The sequence below is a fragment of the Mobula hypostoma genome, chromosome 14 (genome assembly GCF_963921235.1).
Source record: "Mobula hypostoma chromosome 14, sMobHyp1.1, whole genome shotgun sequence".
Classification (NCBI taxonomy): Eukaryota; Metazoa; Chordata; class Chondrichthyes; order Myliobatiformes; family Myliobatidae; genus Mobula; species Mobula hypostoma.
The window spans coordinates 2,329,127-2,349,583 of record NC_086110.1 but is presented as its reverse complement, the minus strand read 5'-3'; the positions used below and the strand labels follow the sequence as shown (position 1 = coordinate 2,349,583).

The 20,457-nt window shown below is 42.4% G+C and overlaps 1 protein-coding gene across 2 annotated transcripts in view; it reads left to right on the top strand.

Annotated features, from left to right (window-relative positions):
* ccdc102a (coiled-coil domain containing 102A) overlaps positions 1 to 20,457 on the top strand; it is a 199,565-nt gene that overhangs the window by 17,234 nt on the left and 161,874 nt on the right. For both annotated transcript variants that reach the window (XM_063066583.1, XM_063066584.1), the window contains exons 3-4: positions 5,433 to 6,091; positions 17,287 to 17,504. In XM_063066583.1, coding sequence (XP_062922653.1) covers positions 5,471 to 6,091; positions 17,287 to 17,504 — 839 coding nt within the window. In that variant the 5' untranslated portion in view covers positions 5,433 to 5,470. The remainder of the gene's footprint in view (positions 1 to 5,432; positions 6,092 to 17,286; positions 17,505 to 20,457) is intronic.

Sequence of the window (20,457 nt, the reverse complement as noted above, 5' to 3'; positions counted from 1 at the left end):
GTTTTGAGATGTCATTTTGGATTTCTTCAGGATGTTTGTGATGTTATCTTTGAAGTGTTTCCTTTGCTCACCAGGAGGAGCTCACTGGCCTTCCTTCAACTGGGAGTAAAGGATCTGTTTGAAGAGATGTGAATTAGGCATATGAATGACATGACCTTTACATTGGAGTTGATGTTGCTTTACCATGGTGGAAATGCTTTCAGTGTTGGTCTCTTCCAGTACACTGGTGTGAGTTTGTCCTTCTAGCTGATCCTCAATCTTTCATAAGGTTCTTTGGTGGTACTGATCAAGGATTTTCAGCTATGTTCTGAAGATGGTCTATTGTTCAGCTCCATAGAATAATGTAGGAAGGACGTTTGCTCTATGAACCAAAAGTTCTGTTTGACCCTGTAGGTTGTGGTCTTCACAGACTGTTTTAGTTAATTTTGCATAACCTCCACTCGGTGGTGGTTGATCTCTGAATCGGTCTGCTTTTGAGGAGAGAATGCTGCCAAGCTAGGGAAAGTGGTCTACATTTTCAAGGGTGATATTGTCAAATTTTATGGAGGACTAGATAAGTGGCTGGTGGCTGATACAGGACCTGTGACTTTTTTGATATTCCAAACAAGACACAGGGCTATATATGCCTTGGCAGTGGTATTCAGGATACAGTAGAGGTCTTCCTCCAAGTGTGCTGCGATGGCATTGTCATCTGCATACTGAAGCTCTGTGATATTGGTGGTGGTGACCTTGTTCTTGGCTTTGAGCCAGTTGAGGTTGAAAAGCCTGTTGTCCATTCTATACATGATTTGGATTCCCTGTGGTAGGTCTTGGCCAATGAGGTGAAGGATGGCAGTAATAGAGTGGGTGTAATGATGCAATGTTTGACCCCTGTCTTGACAGTTAAAGGTTCTGATTCAGAGCCACTGTTACTGAGTCCTGTGGCTGACATGCCATCATGCAGTAGCCTCAGTTATTCATACAGGACAGCCATGTCTGGAAAACGTATGCCTGAGAGCTTGGCAATCTATTGTATCATAGACAAAATGTTGGAGGAATTCAGCAGAACTGGTAGCATCTATAGAAAAGAGTACAGTCAACATTTCTGTACTTTTTTCCATAGTTGCTGCAGGGCCTGCTGAGTTCCTCCAGCATTTTGTGGTGTTGCTTGGATTTTCCAGCACCTGCAGGCTTTCTCTTGTTTGTGAATATACTGTATTAAATGCCTATGAAAGCTAAGTACAAGGTTTGCCTTTGTTCATGGCGTTTTTCCTGTAGTTGCCACACTGTGAAGATCATGACCTCTAGATGGCCAGAAACCACATTGGCATTCGTGGAGTAATTCTTCAGATAGTGTAGGAATGGCTGGAAAATCGGGCTGAATAATGGCAGATGAACTTTAATGCAGACAAGTGCAAGGATTTGTATTTCAGCAGGACCAACCAAGGTAGGGCTTGCCCAGTGAACAATAAGGCACTGAGGAGTGTGGTAGAACAAAGGGATCTGGGAATACAGGTACATAATTCATTGAAAATGGCATCACAGGTAGATAGGGTTGTAAAAACAGCACATTGGCCATCATAATCAACGTGTGGAATACAGAAGATGTGATGTTATGTTGAAGTTGTATAAGACGTTGTTGAAGCCCAATTAGGAGTATTGTGTGCAGCTTTGGTCACCTACCTACAGGAAAGATATAAACAAGGTTGAAAAAGTACAGAGAAAATTAACAAGAATGTTGCTGGGTCTGGAGGGCCTGAGTAATAAGGAAAGATTGAATAGATTAGGACTATTTTTAGCACATAACAGATTGAGAGGAGATTTTTTATAGAGGTATACAAAATTGAGGTGTGTAGATAGGGTAAGTGCAAGCAGGCTTTTTGCACTGAGATTGGGTGGGACTGCAATCAGAGACCATGGCTGAAGAATGAAAGGTGAAAAGTTTAAGGGGAACACGAGGGAAACTTCATTCAGAATATCGTGATAGAGTGGAATGTGCTGCTAGCACAAGTGGTCCATGCAAGCTCGATTTCAATATTTAAGAGAAGTTTAGATAGCTGCATAGATAGTAGGATATGCAATGGTCCCAGTGCTGGTCCATAAGACCGTAAGACGTAGGAGCAGAATTTGACCATACAGCCTGTTGAACCTGCTCCTACATTCCATCATGGCTGATCCCAGAACCCACTCAACTCCATACACCTGACTTCTCGCCATATCCTTTGGTGCCCTCATCGATCAGGAAGTAATCAACTTCCGCCTTAAATATACCCATGGACTTGGCCTCCACTGCAGTCTTTGGCAGAGTATTCCACAGATTCACTACTCTGGCTAAAAAAAAAAATTGCTATTAACCTCTGTTCTAAAAGGTCACCCCTCAATTTTGAGGCTGTGCCCTCTACTTCAGGATACCCCCACCATAGGAAACATCCTCTCCACATCCACTGTATTTAGTCCTTTCAACATTCGATAGGTTTCAATGAGATCACCTCTTATTCTTCTAAATTCCAGTGAGTACAGGGCCTAAGCTACTAAAGGCTCCACATACGTTAACCCCTTCATTCCTGGAATCATCCTCGTGAACCTGCTCTGGACTTTTTCCAATGACAATACATCTTTTCTGAGATATGGGGCCCAAAACTGTTGACCATACCCCAAGTGCGGCTGACTGGTGTCTTATAAAGCCCTAGCATTATCTCCTTGCTTTTCTGTTCTATTCTCCTTGAAATAAATTCCAACATTGCATTTGCCTTCTTTACCACAGACTCAACCCGTAAATGAACCTTCTGAGAGTCTTGCATGAGGACTCCTAAGTCCCTCTGCATCTCTGGTATTTGAACCTTCTCTCCATCTAGATAATAGTCTGCACCTGTGCTACTTTTACCAATATGCATTATCATATATTTCCTGACACTGTATTCCATCTTCCATGTTTTTGCCCATTCTCCCAATTTGTGTGTCCTGCTGCGATTGCACTGCTTTCCCAGCACTACCTATCTTTGTATCATCCGCAGACTTTGCCACAAAGCCATCAATTCCATATCCAGTCATTGACAAACAATGTGAAAAGTGGCAGTCCTAATACTGAGCCCTGAGGAGCACCACTAGTCCCTAAACCTGTTAACCTTGCCTTTTATTCTGATAGGAACATGCATACGCTCAAAATTGTATTTTTGAAGGCTTCCCACTTACCGAGTACACCTTTGCCACTTACGAAGTACATCTGTTGCGGTCCACATTTGCTAGATATCTTTTGCTACCATCAAAATTGGCCTCTAAATTAGAATCTCAGCCTGAGGACCAGATCCATCCGTTTCCATAATTACCATGAAACTAATGGCATTCTAATCACTATATTGAAAGTGTTCCTCTACACATTTGTCACCTGTCCAATCTCATTCTCACATGGAGATCTCGTATCATACTTCCTTTAGTTGGGCTTCTAGGTACCGATTAAGGAAACTTTCCTGAATACTTCTGACAAATGTTTTCCTTCCAGTCCTTTTACAGCGTGGAAGCCCCAGTCAAATAGACGATTAGATATTGATTAGACAAGCTGTCCAGTCTGCCCTGACTGAGCACTGCTGTGACATTTTCCCTGACTAAAGTTGCCACCTCTTATCCTTTAATCACATCTGAGACAACAGAAATTCCGAACACTCAGCTGCCAGTCCTGCCCCTCCTGCAACCACATATTACTAATGACTGCATTGCCATAATTCCACATGCTGATCCATACCCTAAGCTCATGCACCTGTCCAACATACTCATTGCTTCGAAATATACACAGCTCAAAGCATTAGCCCACTGTCATCAACCTATTGATTCCTGACTTCCTTTGTAGGCTTAACACCTTTCTCCACAACTTTACCACTGTTCTGGTGCTGTGGTTTCTATTCCCCTGCAACTCTAGTTTAACCCCCCCCCCCCCAACCTCTGTACAGTACCAGTAGATCATTCTGCTACGATATTAGAGCCAGTTCAGTTCAGATGCAAACTGTCCCTTCTGTACAGGTTCAACCTTTCCTGGAAGGGAGTCCAATGATCCAAGAAATCTGAAACATTCCCTCCTGCACCATCTCCTGAGCCATGTGTTAAACTGTATGATCTTCCTCTTTCTGTCCTCACTAGCAGACCTTGTCACCTCTCATACCCATGTTATTAATAATACTGATGTGGATCACATCCACTTAAGAGTGACGTGGACTTGATCCGAGATGTCCCTGACCCTGGCACTCAGGAGGAACCAGACTATTCGAGAAACTCGAGACATTAAGCTGAATCCCAAGACATTGTTTGCACACATCAGGAGAATCTACAGAATCTCCTGTTTGTTCCCCTAACCAATGAATCCCCTATCATACAGTTCACCTCTTCTGCCCCCTTCAATTTTGAGCCACAGAGCCTGACTCTATGATTCGATCCTTCACGTCCAAGCAAAAGAGCCCCGTTTTATCCTTGAGTGATCCCTGCTCTCCCGAGTTATCTTCTTGCTCCAGATGAGTGCAATCAATGTCTTCGGATTCAGCTTAATTTCTTGGGATTCTCTTTATTCTTACTTGCCAAGAACTTTTCATGCTCTCTTGGCTTTCCTAATTCCCTTCTTCAGTTCTTTTCCGGCTTCTTTATAATCCTCAAGGCTTTGTTTGATTCCAGTTTCCAAAGCTTTACGCACTTTTCCTTTTTCTTCTTGACTAAATGCATTACCTCGCAGCAAAATTCTGTCACCATGTTATCCTTGCCTTGTACTCTGTTCAGTTGTTATTTAAACACCCACGACATGTCGGATGTTGTGCTGCCCATAAACAACTGTTCCTGTGTAATGTTCTCCTAATTTGCCCTGCTCCAGTTTAATATGCTCCCACAATATCCATGCTTATCCTTAACTATAAATATCTTAAAATTTAACTAGTGGTGGTCACTGTATCCTAACTATTCACCCACTGGCCAAACTCATTACCCAATACCAGATCCAGTACAGCCCTTCTATAATTCGGATGCCTTTTGAGCCTGGTGTGATATGGGTATTGGTTGTGACCTGATCATTTAATGGTCATTCCCTTTGCACTATACCTATCTGAACTGTGAACGACTGCACTCTTATGGTGTTACTTTGAGTTTGACTTAGTGATAGTGTATTTCCACATTGGATTGTTGGTGGCAGTGTTTAGCAGTCCTCTTCCTCACCCCTCCCACCTCTGTTTAGATTGGCTCACTATTTCAAAGTCACCAGTAATCTCACAGTTGCCATTGCCTGGCAAACCCTGTACCATCGAGTCAGAGTTGCACAGTTTAGAAGCAGGCCTTTCAGCCGCCATTCCAGCCATTTTGTCCAACTCCACTAATCCTATTTCCCTGCATCAGATCCGGTAATTGGAAAGTGTGCTTGGAGTGGGCGGCAGATTTGCTCCTTTTTCTAATGTCGTGTCATGTGTCTGTTCCTTGCTGTCTAGGTATCGGCAGGGATGGAGTTCAAAGTTAGCGGGCTGTAATGACGGCTCGTCACCTGCAGAAATCTCTTCTGAACATGAATCAGAGTAGTGAGTCCTTGATAGTGGAAACTGGGCCTCTGAGCAAGTCTCCACCACTCAGCACCCATGGTCAGCCAAGCTTTAGACTGCAGCCTGAGAGAATGTGCTCTCCAGCAAATTCCATGATCAGGAGGCAGACTCCAAGCCCGCAGCTGGCACTCTGCCTGGATAATGACTGGGAGAGCCAAGAGGAGCTGCGGCTGCGAGAGCTGGAAGAGGCTCGAGCCCGGGCAGCTCAGATGGAGAAGACGATGCGCTGGTGGTCAGACTGTACTGCAAACTGGCGTGAAAAGTGGAGCAAGGTACGAGCAGAGAGAAATAAGTCCAGGGAAGAGGTGAGACTGCTGAGACAGAAGCTGGAGGCGGTCAACAAAGAGTTAACAGCAGTGAAACGTGAAAAGCAGGAGCTGTTCAACGAGAATGAGCAGCTGAGGTTGGAGACTGTGCGCATAAAGAATAGTCAGCACAATGAAGAGACGGTGGATAATAAACTGGTTTCTTCAAAGGAGAGCGTAATCTCCAATATTGCAGAGCAGGAACCAGTGCGAGATGTTGGAACAGAGAAAACTTTTAAAAACAAGGTAAGCTTCTTGGAACATGTTGATATGGTCCCTGCAGCTGTAAGGGCTATCACTTGTGTGTCTGAAGGATTGATATCAGCCTTCATCTAGGCTGCCACTTACTTCACATTTGTCTCTCTTGACATCTTTGCCATAGAGGGAGTACAAAGAAGGTTCACCAGATTGATTCCTGGGATGGCAGGTCTTTCATATGAAGAAAGACTGGGTGAACTGGGCTTGTACTCGTTGGAATTTAGAAGATTGAGGGGGGATCTGATTGAAACGTATAAGATCCTAAAGGGATTGGACAGGCTAGATGCGGGAAGATTGTTCCCGATGTTGGGGAGGTCCAGAACGAGGGGGGTCACAGTTTGAGGATAGAGGCGAAGCCTTTTAGGACTGAGATTAGGAAAAACTTCTTCACACAGAGAGTGGTGAATCTGTGGAATTCTCTGCCACAGCAAACTGTTGAGGCCAGTTCATTGGCTATGTTTAAGAGGGAGTTAGATATGGCCCTTGTGGCTACAGGGGTCAGGGGGTATGGAGGGAAGGCGGGGTTCTGAGTTGGATGATCAGCCATGATCATAATAAATGGCGGTGCAGGCTCGAAGGGCCGAATGGCCTACTCCTGCACCTATTTTCTATGTTTCTATAACCTGAAATTCCTGTATTGGAAGTGACCACAAATTTGTGCAGTTCAGTTCATTTCCAATGATCAGTATTACCAAATGTCAAAATATGCACCAGAAACTTACCACCGATGGTGCAGTGAACATCAGCAAGCTTTGTGCAGGACGAATTCAGAGGTGACCAATCCATCCTGGTTTGCTTTGACAAATGACATCTAAGATACCCCATACAGCCATTCAACACCTTGATGCACAGAGCAACCAGATGTGCGGGTTGTATTCTTGCTGGATTTTGCATTCATTTAGAAGGTGTTCACAAGCATTAAGTGTCAGTTACTTATCCTGGTTATTGATAGAACAGTGCAACAAAGAAGCTGTAATCATTGATTAACTGCAATCTGACAACCTGGACTTGTTTCTCAATCATACTTTGTTTACTTGTATAAGACCATAAGATATAGGGGCAGAATCAGGCGAATATGCCCATCTACTCTGCTTCACCATTCAATCATGACTGATTTATCTTCCCTCTCAAACCCCCTTCTCTGCCTTCTCCAGGTAACCTTTGATGCCTTTACTAACAAAGCACCTATCAACTTTTGCTTTAAATGTACCTAATGAGTTGGCCTTCATAGACATCTGTGAAAATTAATTCCACAGATTCATCATCTTTTGGCTAAAGAAATTCTTCTTCATCTCTGTTTTCAAGGGATATCCCTGTGCCTTCCAGTTTGAGACAACTGCACTACAGGAAACATCCTCTCCACATCCAGTCTATCTTGGCAACATTTTGTGGACTACATATAATACTCCTAAATAACACTTTTGAATTACTCTCACTGCAATCTACAGCATGGGATTCCCTTTAAGCAATGTACTTTTAAATTGACTTAATGAACTACAAATTTCACAATCTCCTGAAGGGCTCAGTGGAGTTAACTCTCAAGCAGGGTGATACAGCACCTTTAGGTGGACAAAGATTCATCACCATGGCTGGAAGCGAGGTAGGAAGGGGGTACTCTGAGCCAGGCTGAAACACAGAGAAATGAGACCACCTCTACCCAACATCTTGTTAGCACATATGCAGGCGCTAGAGAATAAAATTGAGGACCTGAGGGCAAATTTGATGTATCAGAGGGAAATGAGAGTTTGTTGTGAGGCATGGCTTACTCTGAACATAGTAGATACGGTGATCAGACCTAAAGACTTCTTGATTCAAAGGATGGACCAAACTGCTGATTCAGAAAAGTTAAAGGTGTAATTCATGATGAATTTTCGGTAGTGCTGCGATGTGGCAGTTTTGTTCAAGCTCATGTTCCCCTGACCTTGAACATCTAATGGTCAAATGCCGTCCACTCTACTTGGGAATTCTCCATGATCCTGACCGCAATTTACATACCACCAACAGCTGACTGTAATCAGGTGCTTCAGATACTGCATCATGTCATCTCCAAACAAGAAACAGTCCATCCCGATGCATTTCAAATCATAGGGTCTTCAACGAAATCCCTGCCCAATTACTATCAGCAAATGAAGTAGCACCAGAGGCCCCAACACTCTAGACCATTATAATACGAGGATAAGGAATGCCTACCATTCCATGCCCAGACATCAAGATCGGAGTGCAGAGGACAGCGAGGAAGATGATCACGGCTTGCAGAGGGATCTGCATCAGCTGGAAAAGGGGGCTGAAAAATGGTAATTAGAATTTAATGCAGACAAGTGCGAGGTTTTGCACTTTGGTAGGACCAACCAGGGTAGATCCTACACAGTTAATGGTAGGGCACTGAGGAGTGTGGTAAAACAAAGGGATCTGGGAATACAGGTGCATTATTTGTTGAAAGTGGCATCAGAGGTAGATAGGGTCGTTAAGAGGTTTTGCCACTTTGGTGCATTGAGTGCATTGAGTATAAGAGATAGGAAGTTATGTTGAATTTGTATAAGACGTTAATGAGGCCTAATTTGGAGTATTGTGCATGGTTTTGGTCACCCACCTACAAGAAAGATGTAATGGATGTTGAAAGAGTACAGAGAAAAATTACAAGGGCGTAGCTGGGTCTGGAGAAGCTGAGTTATAAGGAAAGATTGAATAGGATAGGACTGTATTCTTCAGAATGTAGAACATTCAGATGAGATTCAATAGAGGCATACAAAATTAAGAGGGGTGCAGATAAAGTAAATGCAAGCAGGCTTTTTCTATTGAGGGTGAGTGGGACTACAACCAGAGGTCATGGGTTAAGAATGAAAAGGGGAGAAGTTTAAGGGGAACATACGGGGAAACATCTTCACTCACAGGGTTGTGAGTGTGGATTGAGCTGTCAGCGCAAGTGGTACAAGCGAGCTCGATTTCAACACTTAAGAGCAGTTTTTTCTTTTCAATATTTTTATATTAATATATATGTGTGTGTGTATGTGTGTGTGTGTGTATATATATATATATATATATATATATATATATATATATATTACATTACACACACCACACGTACAGAATACAGGAAAAAATATGTCAATACATTAAACTAAATCACATATAAAGACTCCTTACCCTGTATTTGTACAAGTTGGTAACATTGAAAAATAATAATTTTATTATATTAAAAAAAACCTAACCCACTACCAAGACCGAAGCTGATTAGTAGAAAAAAAGATTGTTAGTCATCATCTGTGCTTCAACAGTAAATCAAAGGTTTTGAAAATATTTCAAAAAAGGTCCCCACAATGTTTGAAATTCTTGATTAGATTCAAAGATTGAACATCGAATCTTCTCTAAATTTAAACATGACGTCACATCATGTAACCATTGGGCGTGAATAGGAGGGGCCACATCTTTCCATTTAAGCAAGAGCATCCTTCTGGCCATGAGAGACATAAGAGCCAAAATGTGCAAATCGGATGGCTCCAAAATAATATCCTTTCCTCCAACAATACCAAATAAAGCAGTAAAAGGATTAGGCTTGAAATTTACTTTAAAAAGTACCGAGAAGGTTTGAAATACTTCTTTCCAATATTTTCCAAGACTTGTACATGTCCAAAACATATGAATGAGTGAAGCTTCTCCATTATTACATTTGTCACAATACGGAGATAGAATAGAATAGAATAATACAGCACATTACAGGCCCTTCGGCCCACAATGTTGTGCCGTCCCTCAAACCCTGCCTCCCATATAACCCCCCACCTTAAATTCCTCCACAAACCTGTCTAGTTGTCTCTTAAACTTCACTAGTGTATCTGCCTCCACCACTGACTCAGGCAGTGCATTCCATGCACCAACCACTCTCTGAGTAAAAAACCTTCCTCTAATATCCCCCTTGAACTTCCCACCCCTTACCTTAAAGCCATGTCCTCTTGTATTGAGCAGTGGTGCCCAGGGGAACACGCGCTGGCTATCCACTCTATCTATTCCTCTTATCTTGTACACCTCTATGATGTCTCCTCTCATTCTCCTTCTCTCCAAAGCGTAAAGCCGTAGCTCCCTTGATCTCTGATCATAATGCATACTCTCTAAACCAGGCAGCATCCTGGTAAATCTCCTCTGTACCCTTTCCAATGCTTCCACATCCTTCCTATACTGAGGCGACCAGAAATGGACACAGTACTCCAAGTCTGGCCTAACCGGAGTTTTACAGAGCTGCATCATTACCCCCACATCCAGGTCGTTAATAAAAATCACGAAAAGTAGAGGTCCCAGAACAGGTCCTTGTGGGACACCACTAGTCACAATCCTTCAATCTGAATGTACTCCCTCCACCACCACCCTCTGCCTTCTGCAGGCAAGCCAATTCTGAATCCACCTGGCCAAACTTCCCTGGATCCCATGCCTTCTGACTTTCTGAATAAGCCTACCGTATGGAACCTTGTCAAATGCCTTACTAAAATCCATATAGATCACATCCACTGCACTACCCTCATCTATATGCCTGGTCACCTCCTCAATGAACTCTATCAGGCTTGTTAGACACGATCTGCCCTTCACAAAGCCATGCTGATTGTCCCTGATCAGACCATGATTCTCTAAATGCCCATAGATCCTATCTCCAAGAATCTTTTCCAACAGCTTTCCCACCACAGATAAAACAGAATAAAATGGTCACTGGTCTAAAATTAGCCGGACTATCCCTACTACCTTTTTTGAACAAGGGGACAACATTCGCCTCCCTCCAATCCTCCGGTACCATTCCCGTGGACAACGAGAAGATAAAGATCCTAGCCAGAGGCTCAGCAATCTCTTCCCTCGCCTCGTGGAGCAGTCTGGGGAATATTCCGTCAGGCCCTGGGGACTTACCTGTCCGAATGTACTTTAACAACTCCAACACCTCCTCTCCCTTAATATCAACATGTTCCAGAACATCAACCTCACTCATATTGTCCTCACCATCATCAAGTTCCCTCTCATTGGTGAATACCAAAGAGAAGTATTCATTGAGGACCTCGCTCACTTCCACAGCCTCCAGGCACATCTTCCCACCTTTATCTCTAATCAGTCCTAACTTCACTCCTGTCATCCTTTTTTTCTTCACATAATTGAAGAATGCCTTGGGGTTTTCCTTTTCCCTACTTGCCAAGGCCTTCTCATGCCCCCTTCTTGCTCTTCTCAGCTCCTTCTTAAGCTCCTTTCTTGCTTCCCTATATTCTTCAATAGACCCATCTGATCCTTGCTTCCTAAACCTCTTGTATGCTGCCTTCTTCCACCTGACTAGATTTTCCACCTCACTTGTCACCCATGGTTCCTTCACTCTACCATTCTTTATCTTCCTCACTGGGACAAATTTATCCCTGACTTCCTGCAAGAGATCTCTAAACATCGACCACATGTCCATAGTACATTTCCCTGCAAAAACATCATCCCAATTCACACCCGCAAGTTCCAGCCTTATAGCCTCACAATTTGCCCTTCCCCAATTAAAAAATTTCCTGTCCTCTCTGATTCTATCCTTTTCCATGATAATGCTAAAGGCCAGGGAGCGGTGGTCACTGTCCCCCAGATGCTCACCCACTGAGAGATCTGTGACCTGACCCGGTTCATTACCTAGTACTAGATCTAGTATGGCATTCCCCCTCGTCAGCCTGTCCACATACTGTGACAGGAATCCGTCCTGGACACACTTAACAAACTCTGCCCCATCTAAACCCTTGGAACTAATCAGGTGTCAATCAATATTAGGGAAGTTAAAGTCACCCATGATAACAACCCTGTTATTTTTGCACCTTTCCAAAATCTGCCTCACAATCTGCTCCTCTGTTTCTCTGCTGCTACCAGGGGGCCTATAGAATACCCCCAGTAGAGTAACTGCTCCCTTCCTGTTCCTGACTTCCACCCATACTGACTCAAAAGAGGATCCCGCTACATTACCCACCCTTTCTGTAGCTGTAATAGTATCCCTGACCAGTAATGCCACCCCTCCTCCCCTTTTCCCCCTCTATCCCTTTTAAAGCACTGAAATCCAGGAATATTGAGAATCCATTTCTGCCCTGGTACCAGCCAAGTCTCTGTAATGGCCACTACATCATAATTCCATGTATGTATCCAAGCTCTCAGTTCATCACCTTTGTTCCCGATGCTTCTTGCATTGAGGTACACACATTTCAGCCCTTCTACCTTACTGTCTTTACACTGTTTATTCTGCTTCTCTTTCCTCAAAGCCTCTCTATATGTTAGATCTGGCTTTACTTCATGCACTTCGTTCACTGCTCTATTGCTCCGGGTCCCATCCCCCTTGCAAGTTAGTTTAACCCCTCCGGAACCATGCTAGCAAACCTACCTGCAAGGATATTGCTCCCCCTCGAGCTCAGGTGCAACCCATCCAATCTGTACAGGTCCCACCTTCCTCAGAAGAGATCCCAATGATCCAAAAATCTAAATCCCTGCTCCCTGCACCAACTCCTCAGCCATGCATTCAACTGCCACCTCCTCCAATTCTTACCATCTCTGTCATGTAGCACTGGCAGCAATCCTGAGAACACCACCCTTGAGGTCCTGTTCTTCAGCCTTCTGCCTAGTTCCCGAAACTCACACTTCAGGACCTCCTCTCTCTTACTGCCTATGTCGTTGGTACCAACATGTATCACAACTTCTGGCTGCCTTCCCTCTCGTACCAGGATGTCATGCACCCGGTCAGAGACATTCCGGACCCTGGCACCCGGGAGGCAACAAACCATGCGGGTGTCCTTCTCACGTCCACAAAATCTCCTGTCTGCTCCCCTGAGTATAGAGTCTTCAAAGACGACAGCTCTCCTCTTCTCCGTCCCACCCTTCTGCACCACCGGGTCAGATTCAGTGCCGGAGGCCCTGTCACTGTGGCTCACACCTGGTCGGTCGTCCCCGCCAACAGTATCCAGGAGGGTAAACTTATTATTCAGGGGAATGGCTACAGGGGTGCTCTGCACTACCTGTCTGCTCACCTTCGCTTCCCCCCTCTGACTGTCACCCAATGACCTGCTTCCGTCAGCCTCGGTGTGACTACCTCCCCGTAGCTCTCATCTATGACTGCCTCATTCTCCCTTATGAGTCGAAGGTCATCCAGCTGCTGCTCCAGATTTCTTGCATGGTCTTCCAGATCGCCCAGCCATATGCACTCCTGGCAGATGTGACTCTGCGGGAGAGGGGCGTTCCCCCAAGACTGCCACATTTCACATGAGAGGCACATCACCGTCTCAGGAGGCATTGTAAAAACTAACTGCGAGCAAGCTTGTCCTCTGCCTTTTCTTGTCGAAGCCTCTCGAGTCAAAGCCTCAGAGCTCCGACTCCTTCACTGGCCCAGTGTTTATGAAAAACAATCCAACGTTAATGATGAACTACGACAGAAGATTACTGATTTAGGAAACAGACGTAGAAGGAATAACGTACGAATTCTTGATCTTGAAGAGTTAACTGAAGGTGATCATCCTACGGAATTTTTTGCAAACTTTCTGATTCAGTTATTTCCTGATATTATAAAATTGACACCAATTTCTTCTTTGCTCATACCCCATTTATGTTCAGTTTTTTAAGATTCTTTTAGGTCAGGTAGGTTGCCGCAATCTTTTTACGAAGCTTCTATTTCGCTTATCCTTAGAAAAAGATAAGAACCCAACTGAATGTTCTTCATATCGACCAATTCCTTACTTAATGTTGATGCTAAAATTCTATCTAAAGTTCTGGCCCGTAGGATGGAAAATATCTTACAATCTATCATTTCTGACGATCAGACTGGCTTTATTAAAAATCGATATTCTCATTTTAATATTTGCCGATTATTAAGTGTTACTTATTTTCCTTCTAAGGAGATATCGGAGTGTGTGATATCCTTAGACGCTGAGAAGGCTTTTGATCGGGTTGAATGGCATTATTTATTTAAAATTTTAGAAAAATTTAATTTTGGGTCCAACTTCATTCAATGGATTAAATTACTTATCTCCTTTTGCTCGGTTTCTTACTAACTCTCAGAATTCTAAACCATTTAAACTTCAACGTGGAACCAGACAAGGTTTCCCTTTGAGTCCTTTGCTCTTTGACCTGGCTTTAGAAACTTTAGCTATTGCTTTTCGAGAATCTAATGATATCACTGGTATTTTACGGAAGGGTACTATCCACAAAGTTTCACTTTATGCGGATAATTTATTGCTTTACCTTTCTAATGTCGAAACTTCGTTACCTTCTGTCCTTTCTTTACTCTCTTGTTTGAGTCAGTTTTCTGGATATAAACGGAACCTACACATGAGTGAACTTTTTCCTTTGAATAATTTGCCATTAACTGATAGCAACCTTCCTTTTAAAATTGTAAGAAACCAATTCACTTATTTGGGTGTAACAATTACTAAGAATTATAAATACCTATTTGAAGGAAATTTTCTTACTTTGTTAAATTACATAAAACGAACATTATCAAATTGGTCACCCCTTTCGTTATCATTGATTGGTCGAATTAATTCTATTAAAATGAATGTTTTTCCTAAATTTACATACCTCTTTCAGGGTTTACCCGTTTTTATTCCTAAATCCTTTTCTGACTTTCTGGACTCTATTTTATCCTCCTACATATGGAAAAATAAACATCCTCGATTGAATGAAGTCCATCTCCAGAAAGCTAAAAAGAATGGAGGTTTAGCTTCACCAAATGTTTAGGTTTCATTACTGGGCAGCTAATCTACGGAATCTCACGTTTTGGTTATACAATATTAATCATGAGGACTGTCCTGGGTGGGTTTCTTTAGAAGCTAACTCGGTTAATAAATTTTCTATTATCTCTCTTTTGGGATCTTCACTTCCTTTAACCGTAAGTAAGATAACTGAAAATGTGGTAGTCAAACATACTTTGAGGGTTTGGATACAATTTAGAAAACACTTTGGTTTATTGAGATTCTCCCTTTCTAGTCCCATTTTTTAAAATTATCTTTTTAAGCCTTCTATGACTGATGTAGTTTTTAAACAATGGGAAGGATTGGGCATTACATGTTTCCGGGACCTGTTTGTGGGAGGAAGCCTTTCTTCGTTCGAACAATTGTCAACTAGATATAGTTTACCAAAAACCCATTTTTTCAGTACTTACAAATTAGAGATTTTCTGCGATCTCACTTATATACATTTCTTAATAGTCCTGATAAGACCGTATTAGATGAAATTCTTAATATAAAACCACTTTATAATGGTTCAATATCCAATATTTATGATATGTTGTTGGGAATGAGAAATGATTCTTTAGACAAAGTCAAAAATCTTTGGGAACAAGATTTACAGACTTCAATTTCTGAAGAAGCTTGGAATGAGATTTTTAAATTGGTTAATATTTCATCGTTATGTGCTGGTCATTCCCTCCTACAATTTAAAGTGGTTCATAGGGCTTATATGACCAAGGATAAGTTATCTTGTTTTTATAGGGATATATCTCCCTACTGTGATAGGTGTAACAATGGAGAAGCTTCATTTAATCATATGTTTTGGACATGCCCAAGTCTTGGAAAATATTGGAAGGAAGTATTCCACAATTTTTCTGTACTCTTTAAAGCAAATTTTAAGCCTAATCCTTTGACTGCCCTATTTGGTATTGTTGGAAGGGAAGATATCATCTTGAAGACATCTGATTTGTACATTCTGGCTTTTATCCCTCTTACGGCTAGGAGGGCGCTTCTGTTTAAATGGAAGGATGTTGTTCCGCCTAATCATGCTCAGTGGTTACCGGATGTTATGGCATGCCTAAATTTAGAAAAGATTCGTTGTTCAATTTCTGAATCTAACCAAGATTTTCAAAATTTGTGGGGGCCGTTTTTAAATTATTTTCATAATCTTTGACTTCTTGTTAAAGTACAGAAGTTGGTTAATAGCATATTTAATTATCTGATAAGGTTTTTTTCCCTTTTTTTAAAATCCCAAACAACTTCGACTTTGGTAGTGGGTGTAGATCTTTTTTTTATAAAATTGTTTATATTCTAATACATGAATTAATCTAATCTATATGAATATAGAGTAAGGAGTTTGTTAATGTGATTCAATATACTGTATCTGGTATTATTATATTTTTTGTTTTGTTTTATAATATGTATTCTCTTGGACTCTGTATTCTTCTATATAGAAATCAATAAAAATATTGAAAAAGCCCACAATCACCTTCTCTTCTGTAATCTGTGTATGGTCCATAACATCACTGCTCTTTTTTTTTGCCTTAATTCAGTAGACTATGTCTGTCTCCCAAGGAAATACAGAAGCATGTAGAGGTGTGCAAAATTATGGAAGGTTATAGAAAGCGCAAGTGCATGCAGGGTGTTTCCCCTCAGGTCAGGTGAGGGGAAACTAAAGATCATAGGTTTAGGGTGAAAGGTGAAATATTTAAAGGAATTCTGAGGGAGAACTTGTTCACTTAGGGATGAAACTTGATACCAGCAGAAGTGGTCGACGCAAGTTCAATTGTAACGTTTTAAGAGAAGTTTGAATAGATACATGGATGAGAGAGATATGGAGAGCTATTGTTCAGTGCAGGTAGATGGGACAGGTTAGCATGGACTATGTGGGCCAAAAGGCCCATTTCTGGTAGTACTACTCTATGACTGTATCTAAGGGATTCGAGACTTCAGGTAAATAGAGGAGATCAGAGGTTACAATTTTAAATCAAAGTGATGATTGGAATCTAGAACACGTTGTTTGAGAAGGTGGAGGCAGCATCTGGTTCAGCACTGAATTGCCAAAGCAGACAAAACTACAGACTAAATGCTAGTAAATGGGTAGGAATTTGATGATTCTCATGGGTGTAATAGGCTAAAGGGTCTGTCTCTCTGTGAACCATACTGTCATACAGTAGATTGTGGGATCTGGCTGTGTGTGATTTCTCTGTTGGAATTTCTTTGTGATTGTAATGAACCAGGTGACCAAAGGTGTACTGTTCCACAATAGAATTTCTGGCCGAACAAGGCTTAGTTCTTTTCACTTTTGTTGTGGGGTTGAGCTAAGCAAACCTCATTTTATTAGAATAAAAACTGCAGTTGTGCAACTTTCTATTCGTTCGATTTATTTTATATAAATTATGATATAATTTATATTACATTATTTTATATGATGTTATTTGAAATAATATGGTATTTTATATAAATTATGATTTATTTTATATTCTGCAGGACTTGGAGTTCATGGAAGCAATTCTGAAAAGTGAGCAGGAAGGCTGGGAAGTGTGGGACAAGCACACTGCACAAAGTGTGAGGACTTCGCTCAACCGCCAGGAGAGGAGCCGCATCCTGTGGGAAGAAGTGTCTGTACTGGAAGAGGATACATCGAAGGTCACTGTGTTGCAATTGCGTTTGGATGAATCTCAGAAAACTCTGCAGAAAGAGAGGGAGTAAGTACTGATGTCCAGACTTAACAGAGTTCATACATTGAATACTTGTTTCCATTGTAACACCTTTAGGGATAAGGGATAAGGACTTGCGACTGAGGTTCAAGCCCGACTCTAGGAACTTAATTATAGGCTCCAATGTAGGAATGCTTACTATCAGATGTCAAACTGAGATGGTTGATGCAATGGACCCTGCGGATTAGTTTGAGGGGAAGCACGGTGAAGATCAGATTTATTCCCTGCAGTACCTACTATCAAAATAGATATCGGACAGCCTCAGGTAACAAATAGGTTTCATTTTTATGGACTTCCATGTGGGTACCAATGATGAAGGAAGTACAAGAGAGAAGGGTTTGCTGATGGGATTTGAGAAGACAGGGACTAAATGTCTGGATTGTTACCTGAGCCATGTGCAAATTGGAACAGGGTTAATATGACCATAAAACAGGAGCAGAATCAAGCCTTTCAGCCCACTGAGTCACCTCTGCCATTTCATCATGGATGATCCAATTTTCCCTGTATCCCTTCATGCCCTGGCCAATCAAGAATCTATCAATATACGTAAAGACTTGCCTCCAAAGCTGTTTGTGGCAAAGAATTCCTCTATTTTCCTCCTCCTCGCTAAAAAAAATTCCTCCTCATCGCTGTTCTAAAAGGACACACCTCTATTCTGACAACACATAAAAAATGCTGGTGAACGCAGAAGGCCAGGCTGTAAAAATAGGGGGCAAGCTCTCCTCTACAATCACTCTGAGCACCGGTGCCCCACAAGGTTGTGTACTCAGCCCCCTGCTGTACTCACTGTACACCATGATTGTGCAGCCAAGTTTCCATCAAACTCAATATATAAGTTTGCTGATGACACAACAATTGTAGGCCGTATCTCGGGTAATGATGAGTTTGAGTACAGAGAGGAAATTAAGAACCTGGTGGCACGGTGCGAAGACAATAACCTATCCCTCAACGTCAGCAGAACGAAGGAATTGGTTGTTGATTTCAGAAGGAGTAGTGGACCGCACGACCCAATTTACATCGGTGGTGCGCAAGTGGATCAGGTCAAAAGCTTTAAGTTCCTCAGGGTCAATATCACAAATGACCTGACTTGATCCAACCAAGCAGAGTTCACTGCCAAGAAGGCCCACCAGCGCCTTTACTTCCTGAGAAAACTACAGAAATTTGGTCTGTCCCCTAAAAACCTCACTAATTTTTATAGGTGCACCGTAGAAAGCACTCTTCTAGGGTGCATCACAACCTGCTATGGAAGTTGTCCTGTCCAAGACTGGAAGAAGCTGCAGAAGATCGTGAACACGGCACAGCACATCTCAAAAACCAATCTTCCATCCTTGGACTCACTTTACACCGCACGCTGTCGGAGCAGTGCTGCCAGGATAATCAAGGACACGTCCCACCCAGCCAACACACTTTTCATCCCTCTTCCCTCCAGGAGAAGGCTCAGGAGCTTGAAGACTGGTACCGCCAGATTTGGGAACAGCTTCTTTCCAACTGTGATAAGACTGCTGAACAGATCCTGACCCGTATCTGGACCGTACCCTCCAAATATCCGGACCTGCCTCTCGGTTTTTTTGCACTACCTTACTTTCCATTTTTCTATTTTCTGTTTATGCTTTATAATTTAAATTTTTAATATTTACTAATTTTTTACTATTTTTAATATTTTAAATATTTAATATTTGTAATCCAGGGAGTGGGAAGCGCAGAATCAAATATCGCTGTGATGATTGTACATTCTAGTATCAATTGTTTGGCGACAATAAAGTATAAAGTATAAATTATAAAGTAAAGCATCTATAAGAAGAGGTACAGTCGATGTTTTGGGCCGAGATCCTTCGTCAGGACTCAATTCTGAGGCTGTTTTCCTCTGGTCTTAGACTCTCACACCATAGGAAACATCCTCTCCACATCCACTCTATCAAGGTCTTTCACTATTCAAAGTTGCTGGTGAACGCAGCAGGCCAAGCAGCATCTATAGGAAGAGGTACAGTCGATGTTTCAGGCCGAGACCCTTCGTCAGGACTAACTGAAGGAAGAGTGAGTAAGGGATTTGAAAGCTGGTGGGGGAGGGGGAGATGCAAAATGATAGGAGAAGACAGGAGGGGGAGGGATGGAGCCGAGAGCTGGACAGGTGATAGGCAAAAGGGGATACGAGAGGATCATGGGACAGGAGGTCCGGGAAGAAAGACGGGGGGGGGGTGACCCAGAGGATGGGCAAGAGGTATATTCAGAGGGACAGAGGGAGAAAAAGGAGAGTGAGAGAAAGAATGTGTGCATAATTACAGATGGGGAGCAGTGAGAGATGGTTTCACTGAACTCCCGTCGAAGAGAGGATCTAAACTTCATCGGTGTAGGCATCACCGGAAGAGGCTTCGCAGTAGTGAATTTAAACGCAAACAACAGGAATTCTGCAGATGCTGGAAATTCAAGCAACACACATCAAAGTTGCTGGTGAACGCAGCAGGCCAAGCAGCATCCTGCGTTCACCAGCAACTTTGATGTGTGTTGCTTGAATTTCCAGCATCTGCAGAATTCCTGTTGTTTGTCTTTCACTATTCGATAGGTTTTATTGAGGTCACCCCTCATTTTTCTGAATTCCAGCGAATAAAGGCCCAGAACCCAAACCTGCTCACAATACTCCAAGTGAGGCCTCACCAGTGCTTTATAAAGTCTCAACATTACACCTTGACTTGTATATTCTAGTCATCTTGAAATGAAAACCAACATTGCAATTGCTTTCCTCACCACAGACTCAATCTGCAAATTAACCTGTGGGAATCCTGCACAAGCACTCCTAATTCTATAGCACTCTGTAATTTGTCAAGTAGGGTGCTGTGCACAATCCTGATCTGATGGAGACAGACATGAGAGAATGGAGGAACATCTGGAGAAACTTCTGAAATGCCTTTTTTGCTGCCGCTGTTACTGTGGGATCCAGAATCTC